Source organism: Orcinus orca, chromosome 11 (genome assembly GCF_937001465.1).
Source record: "Orcinus orca chromosome 11, mOrcOrc1.1, whole genome shotgun sequence".
NCBI lineage: Eukaryota > Metazoa > Chordata > Mammalia > Artiodactyla > Delphinidae > Orcinus > Orcinus orca.
The window spans coordinates 88753782-88769078 of record NC_064569.1 but is presented as its reverse complement, the minus strand read 5'-3'; the positions used below and the strand labels follow the sequence as shown (position 1 = coordinate 88769078).

General features: G+C 46.2%; 1 protein-coding gene across 2 annotated transcripts in view; it reads left to right on the top strand.

Moving 5' to 3' along the window:
• Positions 1–15297, top strand: part of SYN3 (synapsin III) — a 461812-nt gene that overhangs the window by 147281 nt on the left and 299234 nt on the right. For both annotated transcript variants that reach the window (XM_049694415.1, XM_004269401.3), the window contains exons 5-6: positions 10571–10727; positions 13995–14084. In XM_049694415.1, coding sequence (XP_049550372.1) covers positions 10571–10727; positions 13995–14084 — 247 coding nt within the window. The remainder of the gene's footprint in view (positions 1–10570; positions 10728–13994; positions 14085–15297) is intronic.

Sequence of the window (15297 nt, the reverse complement as noted above, 5' to 3'; positions counted from 1 at the left end):
TGGCTGAAGTATAGGATGCATATCATCTATTTGACCATAGATGACCACAGTGGAACTAGAGAATTAGATCTTTTGAAATCAAACCAGACTCAGGATTCTCTGTGTCATGCTATAGCAGTTGGGCTTCAATCTGTACACAGTGGGCAGCCTCCAAAACCAGGAGAGCAACACGCTCAGGTGTGTGTCCTACGAAAATGTCTCTGGGCAACGTGGAGAGGAGACTTGAGAGGCAAGGCAAGAACCCGGCCCCCAGATGGAGGCACCCTGGGACAGGTGAAAAGTTAAGTAGGAGACCACAACTCGTGAGCTGTCAGGAGATGCTGTGTGAGGAATTTCCACATGAGCCAGACACCCTGAAGGTGACAGGAATGGAGGATGGGAAGAAATTGTGAGGAAGTGGGATTTGAGTTGGAATTTTTGAAGGGCAGTTTCCTAAGCATGGGGAGTGGTGTGGACAGAGTGCAGTATGAATGGATGGAAGATGAGCGTGGGGTCAGCAGGACCATGGACCTGGGCGGAAGGTCGTCCTAGGAGCACAGAGGTGTCGGAGCTAAGAGGAGGCCCAGGCCACTTTCTGGGGAGCACTGAGCCCCAGGGGAAGAAGTATGAACTCCCGCCTGTAGGCAGTGAGGCTGCTGGAGGATTTTGAACATCAGAGTGGCAGGAGGGAAGCAGGATTTCAAGATTAGCGCAGGAGTGGGATGTAGATGAGGGTGGAGGCGGGAGAGGGACCTTCCCCCCCTAAGTTGGAGAACATGCACTGCCCGCTTTCAGGCCACATCCCCCCGTCCAGATAATTTTGGTTTGTACACACAATGTGGTCCCATATTTTTTTAAAAGGAGAGATTTCACACAAAAAGATTTCATATAAAAGGCAGGTTTCTGGCTACATTTGAAAATCAGAGGATTTGGTAAGACTGGACCAAGTATTTCCATGTGGCCACCATATGCTGGAGTTGGTCACAATTGCCCCCTATAGGTGCAGCCTTGAGTTTCATTGGAGTTTTTCCCATAGCAGTCCTGCTTTATTTATTTTTGGTGCATGGTGATTTTTAGAAATTTTTGAATGAGCCATCAGCATTTAAGTAACTGAGAATTTCTTATAAATATCCAGATTTGGGCTTCTTTAGAAAGGCATTAGGGCTACCTGGGACCTCGTCCCTAGGAGGCCGTAACGTCTGGAGCTTAGGCTGTTTTCCATTTCACCAGTCCCCACTTCTCCCAGCTCTCCACAGAGGCCTGCGTTAGCTGCCGTCTGTCATAGAGGCTGTGCTCTCCTACAGGAAGACAAAATGTTTCTAGCGCTCAAGTCGTTATCAAAAGTGGGAAAATGAAAGGTAGAGTAGGGGACGTGCCTGCTCCTAAAAAAGGTTGGAGAGAACATTGTGGAAATGAAGAATATTCCCGTGTTTAATTTGGAAACAGAGTATGTGTTAGAAGAAGACCACCAAGGACACTGCTAGAAAAGACTGGCCGCTCCCCTAGCCTGATGTTACCTGCTTGGGCCCTGTTGGCATTTAGCTTGGGAATCCGGGGACAGAGGCAGGGGGGTCACGTCACACTCAGCACTCAGCAGTCTGGATTCTGTGCTGCAGAGGAGCAAGAGGAGGGGTTTGTGACCAGGGCTTAGGAGCTAAGGGTGTGCTGAGACGTCCTGGGCATGAGGCAATAGGAGGGAAAACCAGAGTGAGAGTGGGGAGTGGGAGTGTAGGAGGAAACCCTATACACTTCTGGAGCGGGAAGTCAGCTCCCTACATAGGGGGTCAGAGAGAAGAATCGCAGATGACTTCAGGGTGACAGATCCTGGGTTCCTGGGGGCATGGGAGGTGCCTTAACAGAAGTCAGGAGATCCACACTGGGGGAGGCTGATGACTTAGGGTCCAGGCACAGTGAATCTGAGGTGATAAGGATGGTGCTGGTAGCACACTGGCTATGTACATCAGCTTTGAAGCACTCAGGTCTCATGAGGACCTTGTTTTTGTTGTGCTTCATCTCTCGGTGCCTTAGTTTCTTTTTTTAAATTTATTATTTAGTTATTTACTTTATTTATTTATTTTCAGTTGAAGTATAGTTGACTTACGATATTATATTAGTTTTAGGTATACAACATAGCGATTCGATATTTTTATGGATTATTGGTGCCTTTGTTTCTTGAAAAATAAGGCTATTGATAATCTCCCTCCTATAGGGTCATTGTAAGGATTAAAGATTAACGTAATTAAAAGCCTAAAAATGACTCCTGGTGCAGAGGACGTGCTCTGTTCCACCTTTGCCTGTGAGGACAAGGTGGGTGAACCCACTGAATGGAGGCGATTTCATGGGGCAGGGAACCAACACTGGGCCTTGGAGAAGAGCCACAGTGGGGGAGAAGACACAGTGAGGAGCCGGGAGGAAGCAGCTGGGAAGCAAGGGGAGAGCGTCTTTAGGGCAGAGACGATGAGGATCATGCTACAGAGGCCACGAGGACCAGGGTGAATTTGCCCCCCAGAGGACTCTTGGCAATGTCTAGAGACATTTTTAGTTGTCACAGCTGGGCATGGAGGTGCTACTGCATCTGTTGGGTGGAGGCCAGGGATGTGCCTCACCCTACAATGCACAGGACAAGCCCCCACAAGGAAGAATTATCCAGGTCCAAAGGTCAATAGTGCAAAGAGTGAGAAACCCTTCTCTAGAGCCAACAGCTTCCAGGTTTGACTCGTGGTTCCACCAACAACGGCTGTGTAACCTCGGCAAGTTCCGTAACCACTCTGTGCCTCAGTTTCCTTATCTGGAAAATGGGGATGAAAATAACAGCTGCTTAACTGATTGAAGATATGCAGAGGGCTTAGAATAGAGGCTCATTGTACATTAGCTGTTATTAGAAATCAAGGAAATTGAGGGCATAGCAGAGTCCATTTGATCCTGGAGTTTGGCGTTTTGGATTGATCTCAGTGTGATTTCACTAGGGTGGAAAGGGGAATGGCAGCCAGATGCAGAGGGAGATGGAGATGGGTATGTGGGAATTGGGGCTAGCAGGCACAGACAGTAGCAACTGGAGGAAGTGGGGGAATGGCTAGTTATGGCTGCCAGGCCAAGTGAAGGGGGTTGTTTTACATTCAGTTATTTATTTATGCCAATCAAAAGTTCTGGTTATTGCCCAAACCACATGATAACAAAAAAGGAAATTTTCAAAACGAAAGAAATCACCTGCAGCCTCACCACCTTAACAAATTAACAATGTTCCCGCTCCCCTTCCAGGCCTATCATTTTTACAGTGCTTTAGTCATTACACAGATTTTCTTTTCTATTGTTTTATGTCACATGAAATTGTCCCATAAGCGTTTTCCATGATGTTACATCATTGTTAGATTTATCGCTTTTTTCCAAAATGAAGATAAACCTCATTGTTTTTTCCTAGTTGTAAAAATGCTTTGTGCTCTTTTTTTTAAATGCAGATGGTACCAAAAAGTCTGAAGAAGAATGTAAAAACCCCCATTTTCCATCCCACCCTACAGAGATAGCCAGCTTAGCATTTGTGGTGAACATCCTTCCAAACAAATCTCCATGCATTATTCTTTTTGTTGATTTGTTAACTCTTTTACGTAAATATGAACATTACTGTCATTCATTTTCAACCTTTGAAGCGCAGGTTTTCTTATTGTTGGAGTCGGGGTTGTTGTTTTGGGAAGTGGGGAGGGGTCTGTGGATGGATACACACAAGAACAAAGAAAGCCAGGAAGCTGCTAGAAAGAGGAAATATTGTGGGTGTGCAGAGTATTCGTTTCCTGAGGCTGCTGTAGTAGCTAAGTACCAGAGGCTGGGCGACGTACACAACAGAAGTGTATTCTCTCACGGTTCTGGAGGCTGGAAGTCTGAGATCAAGGTGTCAGCAGGGCCATGCTCCCTCTCAAGGATCTAGGTGAGGATCCATCCCTGTCTCTTCCTGGCTTCTCTTGGTTGCCAGTAATCCCTGATGTTCCTTGACATGTAGACACATCACTCCAACCTTTGGCTCCTTCATCACATGGCATTTTCCTCTTCCTCTCTGTGTTTGTGTCCAGATTTACCTCTTCTTATAAAGATTCCAGTCATTAGATTAGGGCCTGCCCTACTCCAGTCTGACTCACCTTAACTTGATTAAATCTGCAAACACCTATTTCCAATTAAGGTCACACACACACACACACACACACACACACACACACACACACACACACACACACACACACACACACACACACACACACACACACACACACACACACACGTAATGGGGCTCAGGACTTCAATGTATCTTTTGTGGGGGACACAATTCAACCCATAACATGTGGGATCCCCAGGGTGATGGAGGAGGAGGATGGAGCAGCAAGGACTCCTTCTCTGAAATGAAAGGGAAGGAAGAGACTAGGGTAAAGAGACAGAGATTCTGAGGCTGAGAAGGGAGACAAGGAAGCCTACTTCCTCCAGCAACTCGTGTCTGTGTTTTATTAACCTCCTAGTAGTTTACAAAGAGAGCCCCAGGATTCATCAGAGAGCCTGGCTGTTCATAAACCCTGCCGGGCCCCTTCCCCACCGTCATCACGCCGTGCAGCTGGCAGCTGCTGTGCGGGCCCCCCAGACCTCACTGCAGCATCCTGTTGTCTGCTTCTCGCCAGATTCCTGCTTGGCTGCCACCTACTTTCTTTTCGGCCTGGACTAATTTGTTGCAGTCCTCAGACTGGTGGGAAGCATCGCTAATTCCCAAAGTCCTTCCACATCACCCACTCAAAGCCCTCCGTCTGCCAAGTGTGCACATCTCCTCTGTTCTGTCCTTGCTGGAGGTTATGGTCCCTAAGCCTTCAGGAGTGTGGCCATTCCCCCTCCCCTTTTCCTCAGGACACCTGTTTTCGCGGGCTTCCTCAGTTCTCTTGGTCTCCTTCCCACAGATTTGGTACCTGAGGTTGAATTTTTCAGAGGGGGAGGGGAATGGGGAAGGATTGTGAGAAATGTGGAGAAGTTACAAGGACACCTGAAGTCTCTGCTGGTGGACTCAGATGTCAGGAAGTCCAGAGCCTTCCCAGGTGTGGCTGGAGTTAGGTCTGAGTGTGATGGGTAAACATGTGACCAAAATTAGCAACATTGTCACCCTTAGTCAGCCTGGCTCTCCCGGGAACAGGGGACTGTTACAAAATAGTAGTCAAGTGGCTGAGAATAATGAGGCTTCTGCTTATTAGCTTAGGTCCCAGGCAAAGCCCAGCCAAAAATGTTTTCTTGCCACCACAGGCTTCTGCATATTGAGGGAATTATTACACTTCTCCAGTGGTTAAAAGTCACTCAGCCTTTGGCCCCTACCTCTTGACGCTGCCTGGATCACCTAATAATCTCCGAGCAATGCGTCACCTGTCCCAACTCTACCATTTAATTATATGTTGTCTTTGATTTCCTCTCCAGTGTCGACTGCCACTTTTGAGAAAGACCTGGGATCAGAAACCCAAATAATATAGCTCATATTAAGTCTAAATAACAGGAAAACCCAAGTACAGCCTCCAGCCAGGATGTGCCAACTTGTTTGGGACTGAAGGAGGTCTTCTTGCTCAGGCATGACAGACACAGGGTGTGGGACCAGTGGGTCTGTGGAGACAGAAGAGCAGGAGGGGGTCATGAGAGTTGTTGGGAATTTCTACCTATAGCCTCATGTCTTGCCACCACCTTATCAGACCTCATACTCCTGCCGTGCAACCAATTGCAAACTTTGCCACTTCTTCCCAGTATCAGTCAGAGCAATAGTGATGGGAAGCGCCAGAACCAATTCAAACTAGTGTAGGCAAAAGAGACAATAGCTCACATAACTCAGAAGATAAAGATGGCTCTGGTGTCAGGATCCAGGGGCTAAGTGATGCAGGCAGGCTTTTGTCTCCCTCCTTGTGTTGTTCCTAGTGGCACTTCTGGTACAGGTGGGATCCCTCCATGGAGCAGGAAAACGGTGTTCATCAGCCCCACATGACGTCACTCCAGCTTAGCTGGCCCCTCAGAAGAGGATTGCGACGGGCCCATTTTACATCAGCAACACAATCCTTAGACCAGTTAATGCCCAGGGAAATGTGGTTCTCTGTTTGGAGAGGACTTTATCACGGAGTCTGTTTCCCCCCAAAAAGAAGGCTACTGAGAAGCTAAAACAAAACCAGCACAGTCTATTACACCCCCCACTTCAGGGGTTCGTTCATGCAGTTGCAGGTGCCATTCCCTCTACCTGGAAACCTTTAAAACCCTGTGCACCTGACAAACCCCTACTTTTCTTCCATGACCCAGCCAGCACACACTCGTCCACACCCTCCCCAGACAGAGGGCCACCTTAGTGTTTCATACATGCCTCTGTTATTTCACTCACTCACTTTTTCTTTTGTTCTTTTAGCGAATCCTTATCTTTTAGCTTTGCACCCAGCTCCTCTAGGACTGTGAGTTTCATGAAAGCAGGAATTGTGTCCCAGTCATCTCAGGATCTCAGCCTCTACAGGGATGCTTGGTCTGCTGTCAGGCCCAGAAGCTACTGACCACATCCTTGGGTGTTGGGGTGACATGCAGGATGTGTCCCTGACTGGATAGAGAACCTTGGGTGCTGGGTATGGAGGGAGGAACTAAGTGCTGGAGTCACTAACTTTTCTGCTTTCCATGCAAATCCCTTGTATCCCAGGCTGTCTGGAAGGACACTGTGCATTCTGTGCATCAACCAGTGGCAGAATTTGAACTGTGACACATGCCTGGTTGGCAGTGATACATTACACATGGAGAGTGTTTATTTCTCACATATTGTGTCTGAGAATCTTAAGCAGTCATGGGGTCTGACTTTCATTCTCTGGGGTTAAAACCTTCTTGGTGATGCTAACATACCTCCAGGAACACAGGACTCATTACCTTGTAAGGCACCCCCCTGGTTATTAGGGGCCACATGTTATCTCCTGGCTACTTTGGCCATCAATCCTAATTCTCTTCTCCAGGGCCACAAGGAAAGAGGTCACTCCTTTTTCCTCTTCGTGTTCACTCATTCTTTCATGTGTACATGAATTCATTAACTTGATCGTTCATTTAAAAATATTGATAAGGCCTATTTTGTCCAAGTTGGGCAGGTCCCCTGTTCTCATTGAGCTGACATCTTTAGAGGGGAGAGACAGACAATAAACAACTTAACATATAAACAGGAGAAATACAATTGTCATAAGAGGTGTGAAGAAAAGAAAATAGGGCAGTATGAGGGTTGGGGAAAATTTCAATAGAGCGAACAGGACAGGTGTCTTTCAGGAAATGAATTTGAGCCAATGAGTGATAAGAATGAGGCACCCATGAACAATTTGGGAAAAGAGCATCAAGGTTGAGAATTAGAGGGAGGAGCCGTTGTCAGTGTGGTTTGGGTGGAGGTGAGGGAGGGGATAAAGTAGAAATGAGGATGGAGAGGTGGGCAGGGACCTTGTAGTCATGGTAAGGAGGTGAGGATCTGTCATCAGAAAGAGGGAAGACTTCTGAGGGTTTTGAGCATGGAGTTGATGTATAATTTTAAAAGAGCACTTGGAATATGGAAGCTTGAGGTAGATTCCCAAATCCTGGAAGACAAATAGGAGGTGGCCACTACTTTATTTCAAAGAGTAAGAAAGATCTGATTTAGAGGTGAGCTCTAGACAGCCTGGAAAGACAGCACCATAATACCTGGGGCTGGGGTCAGAGTATCCCAAGACAGGCCATCGGATACTCTTCTTGGAAGGTGGTCTGGGAAGGGCACCTCCTTTTTCTAGATAGCCAGATTCCCCCACCCCCACCCCCAGGCTGTGTTCTTATGAGTTCTCCACAAACAGTGAAAAACTAGGAGGCTGCCCAGCACAAGACTTTATTTCCTCCTGGAGCAGAGTGAAGTTGCCCTAGTGAGGCACCAAGTGTGCTAGCACCATTGTCTGTGAGGGAAACTACACTGCCAGGAAGAGGGGGCATCGTGCTGTCGGAACCGGGGCCCTGGAGGACCCTCGGAGCATCAAAGCAGAGAGAGAAATCAAAAGGAAAAGACTCAGGGGGAATGGAAAATGTGTTTCCATATTTTCTTAAGATTCACAGCCATAAAAAAAAAGGCAAGCAACTAGTAAAAACATTACTGAGTGTGACAGATGAAGGGCAGCCTCCCTAACACAGAGCTCACATCAATGAGGAAACAGGGAGGCCCCATTTCTTTTTTAATGGGGAAAAATGTGAGCAAACTTTTACAGAAAAGAAAATGCATATGGTTAATAAAAGTACTCGATCTCACTAAAATCAGAAAAATGAGAACTAAAACAGCAGTGGAGTGCAGAGTATCTTTTGGGGGAAATGGTTTATAAATTGAAAAATGTATTTTTTAAAGACCGCTGTGCTGGTGAGCCTGCGGTGAGGAGCTTGCTGTCAGGTGCTGTGGTGCTGTGCGCCTTTAAAAAGGGGTACTCTTTTGAGCACCTTTAAAAAAGTTCATACCCTTTAACCCAATGATCCCACTTCACAGACTCTATCTTAAGGAAATAGTTTTAAATGAAGAGGTTGATTTGTGTGCAAAGATGTGCATGTGTGAAATATTGGAAAGAGGCTACTTGATAATAATAGATGATTGGCTTAATATGGTATATCCATTCGGTGCACTATTATTAGGTAGCCATTAGAAATGATATTTTTGAAGATATTTTGGTAGGGAAAATATACTGCAATATGTGGAAAATAGCAAAATCATAATTAACAGAAAACAGGAAGTCAATTATGAGTGTGAATGCATATTATATATATGAAAATAGGTTAGTGGATCATAATGTACATATAAGGAAACACATAGAAAGGTTATTAGAATTTTCTCTGAGTTGAGAATTACAGGTAATTTTGTTTACTTCTTTGTGTTTTCCAAGGGTGTTTTTTCTCTTTTTCCACAATGAACATATATTATTTTAAAAATCAGATAAATGTAGAAAATGGTTGTCTTACAAGTCAGTGCTCCCTTTGGTCCTCAGATTCCTGTGAGAGACACACACATCCCTTCATCCCGCCTTCCATCTCTGTTGCTGTAAGACACTGTAAAGTGGAGGGCAGAGAGCAGAAGGAAAGCAGGGAAGTGGGTGCGACCTCCTGCTGTGCCATGGTTTTGCTGAGTGACCCAGGACATGCCACTGCCCGGCGACAGGGCTCAGTTTCCGCATCTGTAAAATGCACTGGTGGAACTGGTTCACCTCTAAGAATGTAACAGGACTGTAGGCATAGCAGGTCCCAAGCTTCTAGCCCAACGCCAACCCTAACCACAGTGACATCACTGACTGCTTCCATGAGCAAATGCCACCCACACCCAGATGTCACCGTCCACGTGGCCGCCCTCAGGACGAGTTACAACTTAGCCGGGGAGACCCTTGCCCTTTCCTTTGGGAACAGGAGGTGATGTTTATGTACATCATTCATTCCTTCAACACGTCCTTGTTACACGCCTGCTCCTGGGTGCCAGCCCCTGGGGCAAGCCCCATAAGGCCCAAGCTCAGAGTGATTCAAAAAGTGTCTTCCCTGGGGGCAAGTCTTTTCCCTTTGAGAGTCATTTTAATTTATATTTGAATTATTTTAAAGAACTAAAGTTTATTTGAAGCTAAGTGTCTGACTCTAGATGAGCCAGATGGATCACACCATTTTAAGTATAAACCACCTACCTACCGTGAGTCTGATTTTCTTGTGTGACTTAGAAATGAGGAATCCAGAAACAGGTGGATCCTTGGCAGTGTGAATAAAACAACGTGTGAATCCACCTGGAGCCGTGTGATGAAAGGAAGAGCGTGTGGACTTGGAGCCAGATGACCTGAGGTCAAACGTGGCTCTCCTGCTTCCAAGCTTTGTGACTTGGGGAAGTTCACAACTTCTCTGACCTGCAGTGTTTTTATCTGTAAGGTGGAGAAATAGTCCCAACCTTACCCAGGTTTGCTTGTGAGCATTAATCAGGATCTTATTTCCAGAGAGACCTGGCAAAGAGCCTGGCATGTTCTTGGCCATCACATCAGTACTCTTGCTGCTTTCCAGAGGTTGTTACTTGAAAGGGACATGACACCGTTGGAGATATATGAGAAGAAAACCATGTTGCACCATCGTTGAGATCCAGGGTTGTGAGGCTACACAGACCTGGCCCTGCCACTTACCTGCAGTGTGTCTTTTTGCGGAAGTGACCTGATCTTCCTGAGCCTCAGGGTGCTCATCTGTAAGATGGAGTTGATGGCAGCAATACCCACATCCCAGGGCAGTTGTGACGACTCAGTAACATGTGCATCCACCGTAGTGCCTAGTAAAATCACAGTATATTCACTGAATTGTTTGATACATTTTTTTCCAATTGCAAATGAAATAGTTGTTCAATATAGAAAATTTAGAAAACAACCTTAAAAAGGAATAGAAGAAAGTATGAATTGTTTTCAGTCCTTTTACTTTTCAGTTGCTGTGTGTTTGCATCTGAGCTTCCTCATCCATACTCCCACACCCCATCTGCATTCTGAACTGAGGCGCTATCCCCAGCAGGCTGTGGCTTGTTGCCCTGATTGTTCCATCAATGCAAGGTATGTAACACTGCTGCCGGCCCCTCTCTTGGCAGATCCTTCAAGCCGGACTTCATCCTTGTCCGCCAGCATGCCTACAGCATGGCCCTGGGTGAAGACTACCGCAGCCTGGTCATCGGCCTCCAGTATGGAGGGCTGCCTGCCGTCAACTCCCTCTACTCCGTCTACAACTTCTGCAGCAAGCCCTGGGTGGTAGGTGCTGGGCCAGGCTGACCTGGAATGAAGGGGGAGGCGTGGCTGGCCTCCCAGCCCTGAAGTGGACCCATTCCCCAGCATGGAGGCCCAGTAATAAAAGGAGTCTTTTTTTTTTTTTTTTTTTGCGGTATGCAGGCCTCTCACTGTTGTGGCCTCTCCCGTTGTGGAGCACAGGCTCCGGATGCGCAGGCTCAGCGGCCATAGCTCATGGGTCTAGCCGCTCCAAGGTATGTGGGATCTTCCCGGACTGGGGCACGAACCCGTGTCCCCTGCATCGGCAGGTGGACTCTCAACCACTGTGCCACCAGGGAAGCCCTAAAAGGAGTCTTTTTAAAGCAACTGAATAAACAACTTAGATCCCAAACTCCTTCTTGTAGTTATTACCTAATGATATTATATAGCATATTATGATACAGTGTTATGTTATAATAATATTAGTGGTGAGAGGGGGTACCCTACTGCTCTTATTAATATTTGAGCATGTCATCATTTTTGTTTAAAGGTCAGCACTGTTTATTGAGCACTTAATATATACTAGAAATCTGTGCTGCCTGGTGCTCACGCTATTGCTATCATGTGAAGTGAGCATCCTTACTCTATTTTACAGAAAAGGAAGATCAGCTTTAGGGCTGTTAAGGAACTCCCCAGGGTCATGGAGCCAGGGAGGGGTGAAACCCAAACTTGAAGTCATCTCTCTTCAGTCCCTAATGCTCGATTCCTCTCCCACTTTTATTCATTAGTTTCATATTCATTCATTTGATATGCCTTTCCATCCAAATGTTACCTGTAAGAGAGACTTTTCCTAAAATATCACCCCATCACTCCCCAAATACTCTCAAATTTCTTACCCTGCTTTATTTTTTCCCCAAATACTTATCTCCACCTAGAATGATATGTTTATTCATTCATCTGTATTATCCAGCTCCCCTACTTGAAATAATCTATTCATGCAACAAACAGAGCACCTACTATGTTCCAGGGACTGTTCTAAGTTCTAGGAACATGGCAGTGAGCAAATCAGACCAAAATCCCCAGATCTTACATTGTAGTGAGCAGGGGCACATGAAGTATGTTAATAGACATGCCAAATATTTAATACGACATGATAAGTGTCAAGGGGAAAACAAAGCAGAGAAGGGGAAGAGGAAATGTAGAGGTTGGGGGGTATGTAGGATGTGCTCTATGAAGCTCTTAGCCATCTCATCTCTTCTTTTCTTGTCTCTCTGCATGGTCTCCTGGTGGTAGGGCAGTGGTTGAGAACATGGGCTCTGGAGCCAGACTGCCTAGGTCCAGGCTTCTCCATTTATGAGCTGATTAGCGTTGTGCAACTTGCTTGATCTCTCTGAGTTTATTTTCCATATTTGTAAAAGGATGATAAAAATAGGGCCCTCCTGGTAGGGTTATGACTTAATACATGTAAAGTACTTAGAATGGTGGGTGGCATTAAGTACATACTCAAAAAATGGTAACAACTATTATTGTCCCTAGTATTAGGAACGAGGTCTCTGCAGAGCTGGCACTCAGTATTTATTGAATGCATACATGCATTACTTTAATAGATATAGATAGTCTTTGACCACTGTTACCAAGGCTTTGGTCTCCTTCTCATTCTTCCCTAACCAAGCTTTTAGGCCTGCAACATCCCAGAAAGGTCCTAGGTAGTATTAGTTCACCTTCCTTGTTTTCCCACATAGTCATGGTCATGGTAGCAACTACCATTTATTAGCACTAACTGCACTCTGAGCCCTTCACATGCATATTATATTTAATCCTTGAACCACCCTGATAGTAGGTGTTTCTAATATCTCCATTGTACAGATGAGGAAACTGAGGCTCATGCAGCCAGTAGGAGGTAGTGAAGCTGGGCATATCCAAAACTCCTGCTTGATTATGGAATTACTCTCCTTCTCTGGACTTCAGTTTCCTTATCTGTAGAATGAGGGACCCTCCCATCATTTTCCATATTTCTGAGGTCCCTCGAGCCCACTAAACTGACACCGTGTTGCACCACAGCTGCAGGTTACAGCTCAAGAATCTACAGACCAATCCTGGCCTGATGCCGAAAGTTCCTAAGTTACCTGTTCTTTCTTTGTGAGCTCTTAGTGTTGAGTTACCCCAAAGTAAGTTTGGCACAAGACTTAGCTCCTCTTCTAGCCATTGGGCATCCACGTTAGGCCACACATTGCAGCATATTTCTTCTTCGTGATCAGTGTCTACCTTTCTCTTCCCTGCTTTTGTTCACCAGCAGCTCCCCTTTGCCTTCTGGGTGAATTCCCAGCTCTTTGTCTGGCCTCTAAGGCTCCTGGTGGTCTGTGATGGATCACTCTCCAGCCTCCTCTCTCACTGTCCCTTGCACCCAAGGCCACAGCCATGGCAGCCACTGAGTGTCTCCAGCACACAGTTGTTTCACTGCACACCTGGAGTGCCCTCTTCCTTCTCTTATGTCATCTGCTCCAGGGAGTCATCCTCACCCCCACTCTGTCCCTCTTCCAGGTCCCATAACCCCCTCGCTTCCCTCCAGCAAGACATTATTATCCCAACCATCTGCCCACAGGCAGTCTTTCCTCCCGGCCTGGTCTACGTGTTCAGTGTGTTGCCCCAATATTAAGGCACAGTGCTGGGCACAGAATGAACTCCCAGGGTGCTGAGTAGGGTGGGTGATAGAGGAGACTATAAGTCTGAGGTCTGCTTTTCAGGAGCTTATCCACTAGCTCTGGAGACAGTAACTATCTCCATGGCAAAACTAGGAAGCGCTGAAGCAGGGGGAGCACAGTGTGGAAGGGATGCAGCTTGTGCTGTTGGAAATGAGTGGGGTTTCTAAAAGCAGAGAAAATACTTACTACTAACATAGCCAACATTCAGGTGTACCTATGGAGCAGGGCTTGCTTTTAATACACTGTATATTTAATCCTTACAACAATCCTGTCAGGTTGGATCTCTTGTTTTCTCCATTTACAAATGAGGAAACTGAAGCTCAGAAATCTGAAATGACTTTCAAGGTTACACAGCTAGTAAGTGGTAGAGGATTTGAACCCAGAGTCTACACCATAAACTACTACACAAATGCCTCTCAAAAAAGAAGGGCATTGCAGGCAGGGAACATGGCATGAAGGTCAGCAGCTTGTGCTTGTGTGAAATGCTAAGAGTGTAGAAAATGCTTATGAAATGTGATTGAGCAGAACTTAGTGGACCTGGCGGGAATGAAGGGGTTGGTACATACTGGGTAACAACGGTTGACCAATGTTCTCTCGTATTCTTCCCTAGTTCTCTCAGCTCATTAAGATCTTCCACTCCCTGGGTCCTGAGAAGTTCCCGCTTGTGGAGCAAACGTTTTTCCCCAACCATAAGCCAATGGTGAGTGCCCTTTTTTACTCTGCTTATTTTTGTGATATGGCATAAACACAGTTGTCCATGTACTTAGTCCATTTGAATGGAGGAGATGGGCTCAGGGGCTGCTCCTTGACCACCTAGGCTCTAAGGAAGAGCTGTGACATCCTATAGGAATACCTGGCTTTCCTAGGAGAAGGGTCAGGTCTCCAGGTAAAATTCAGGCAGTAGAGCAAATGACAAAGATGGACAGCATTCCTTGGGACATTGGGAATTTTCAGCAAATCGGGACAACTTGAGCTGGCATATTGGAACCAAAGGTTGATAATAAAGGTGAAAGATGTTTCAAAGGTTGGATGTTACCTTGAACCCTTGAGCCCTGTGCAGGACCTGGTTTCAACTCTTATTTTAATAAAAGCAGTAATATTTTGTTTGCATTGATCGTCAAAGGGCAGTTTCCTTGTGCATCCTCTTCGCATTCCAGCTTTTGAATATACTCAAGGTTGTCTCTGGGAAGTGGTTGGAGCTTCCCAGAGAATTCAGAGTATGTGGGATAGCCTTCCATTCGGAATATGTGGGATAGCCTCCCATTTGGATGGTGGGAAAGGTGAACATCTTTTGGGATGAGGTGGAGAGTTCTTCATCCTGCGGCCAGAAGAAGTTGGATCAAGAGTTCTGGGCAGCTGGAAATAGCCCGTGACATGCCTGCTTTCATGGTCGGTGGTCTTGTTAAACTGGACAAAGGAATGCAGGGCCGTGGCCCCATGCATGCCTTGCAAGGAATGTGAGTCTTGGGGAACAAGAGAGTTAATAGGGTATTCAGTAATCTCAGCTGAGGATGATGCTGTGCTTGTAGAATCCCAAGCTTAGGCTGCTGAGCTTGACAATCCTGTTTGGAGACACTGATAGGTGTCTCCAGGTAGGGGACAGTCTAACCAGGCAGAAACATTTCTCATTGATTATCTTTCCCTTATATGTGATGCAGTGAGAGGAGTCATAGAATCCAGGATGTACTGGTTGGAATAAGAAGGGCATGTGCAACCCAGCATATTCCAACTAAGTGAGAACACCGTGGAGAAAATGCAGGGTTTATCCTCAAACCAGCCTGAGTTTGAATCCCAGTTCTGCCTACTTACTAGGTCTTGGGTCTCTGTGAGCCTCAGCTTCCTCAGCCAAAAACCATGGATGACAGTGGAACTACCTCATTGGGTTGTTGAGATCTAATGTGATCATGTGTATA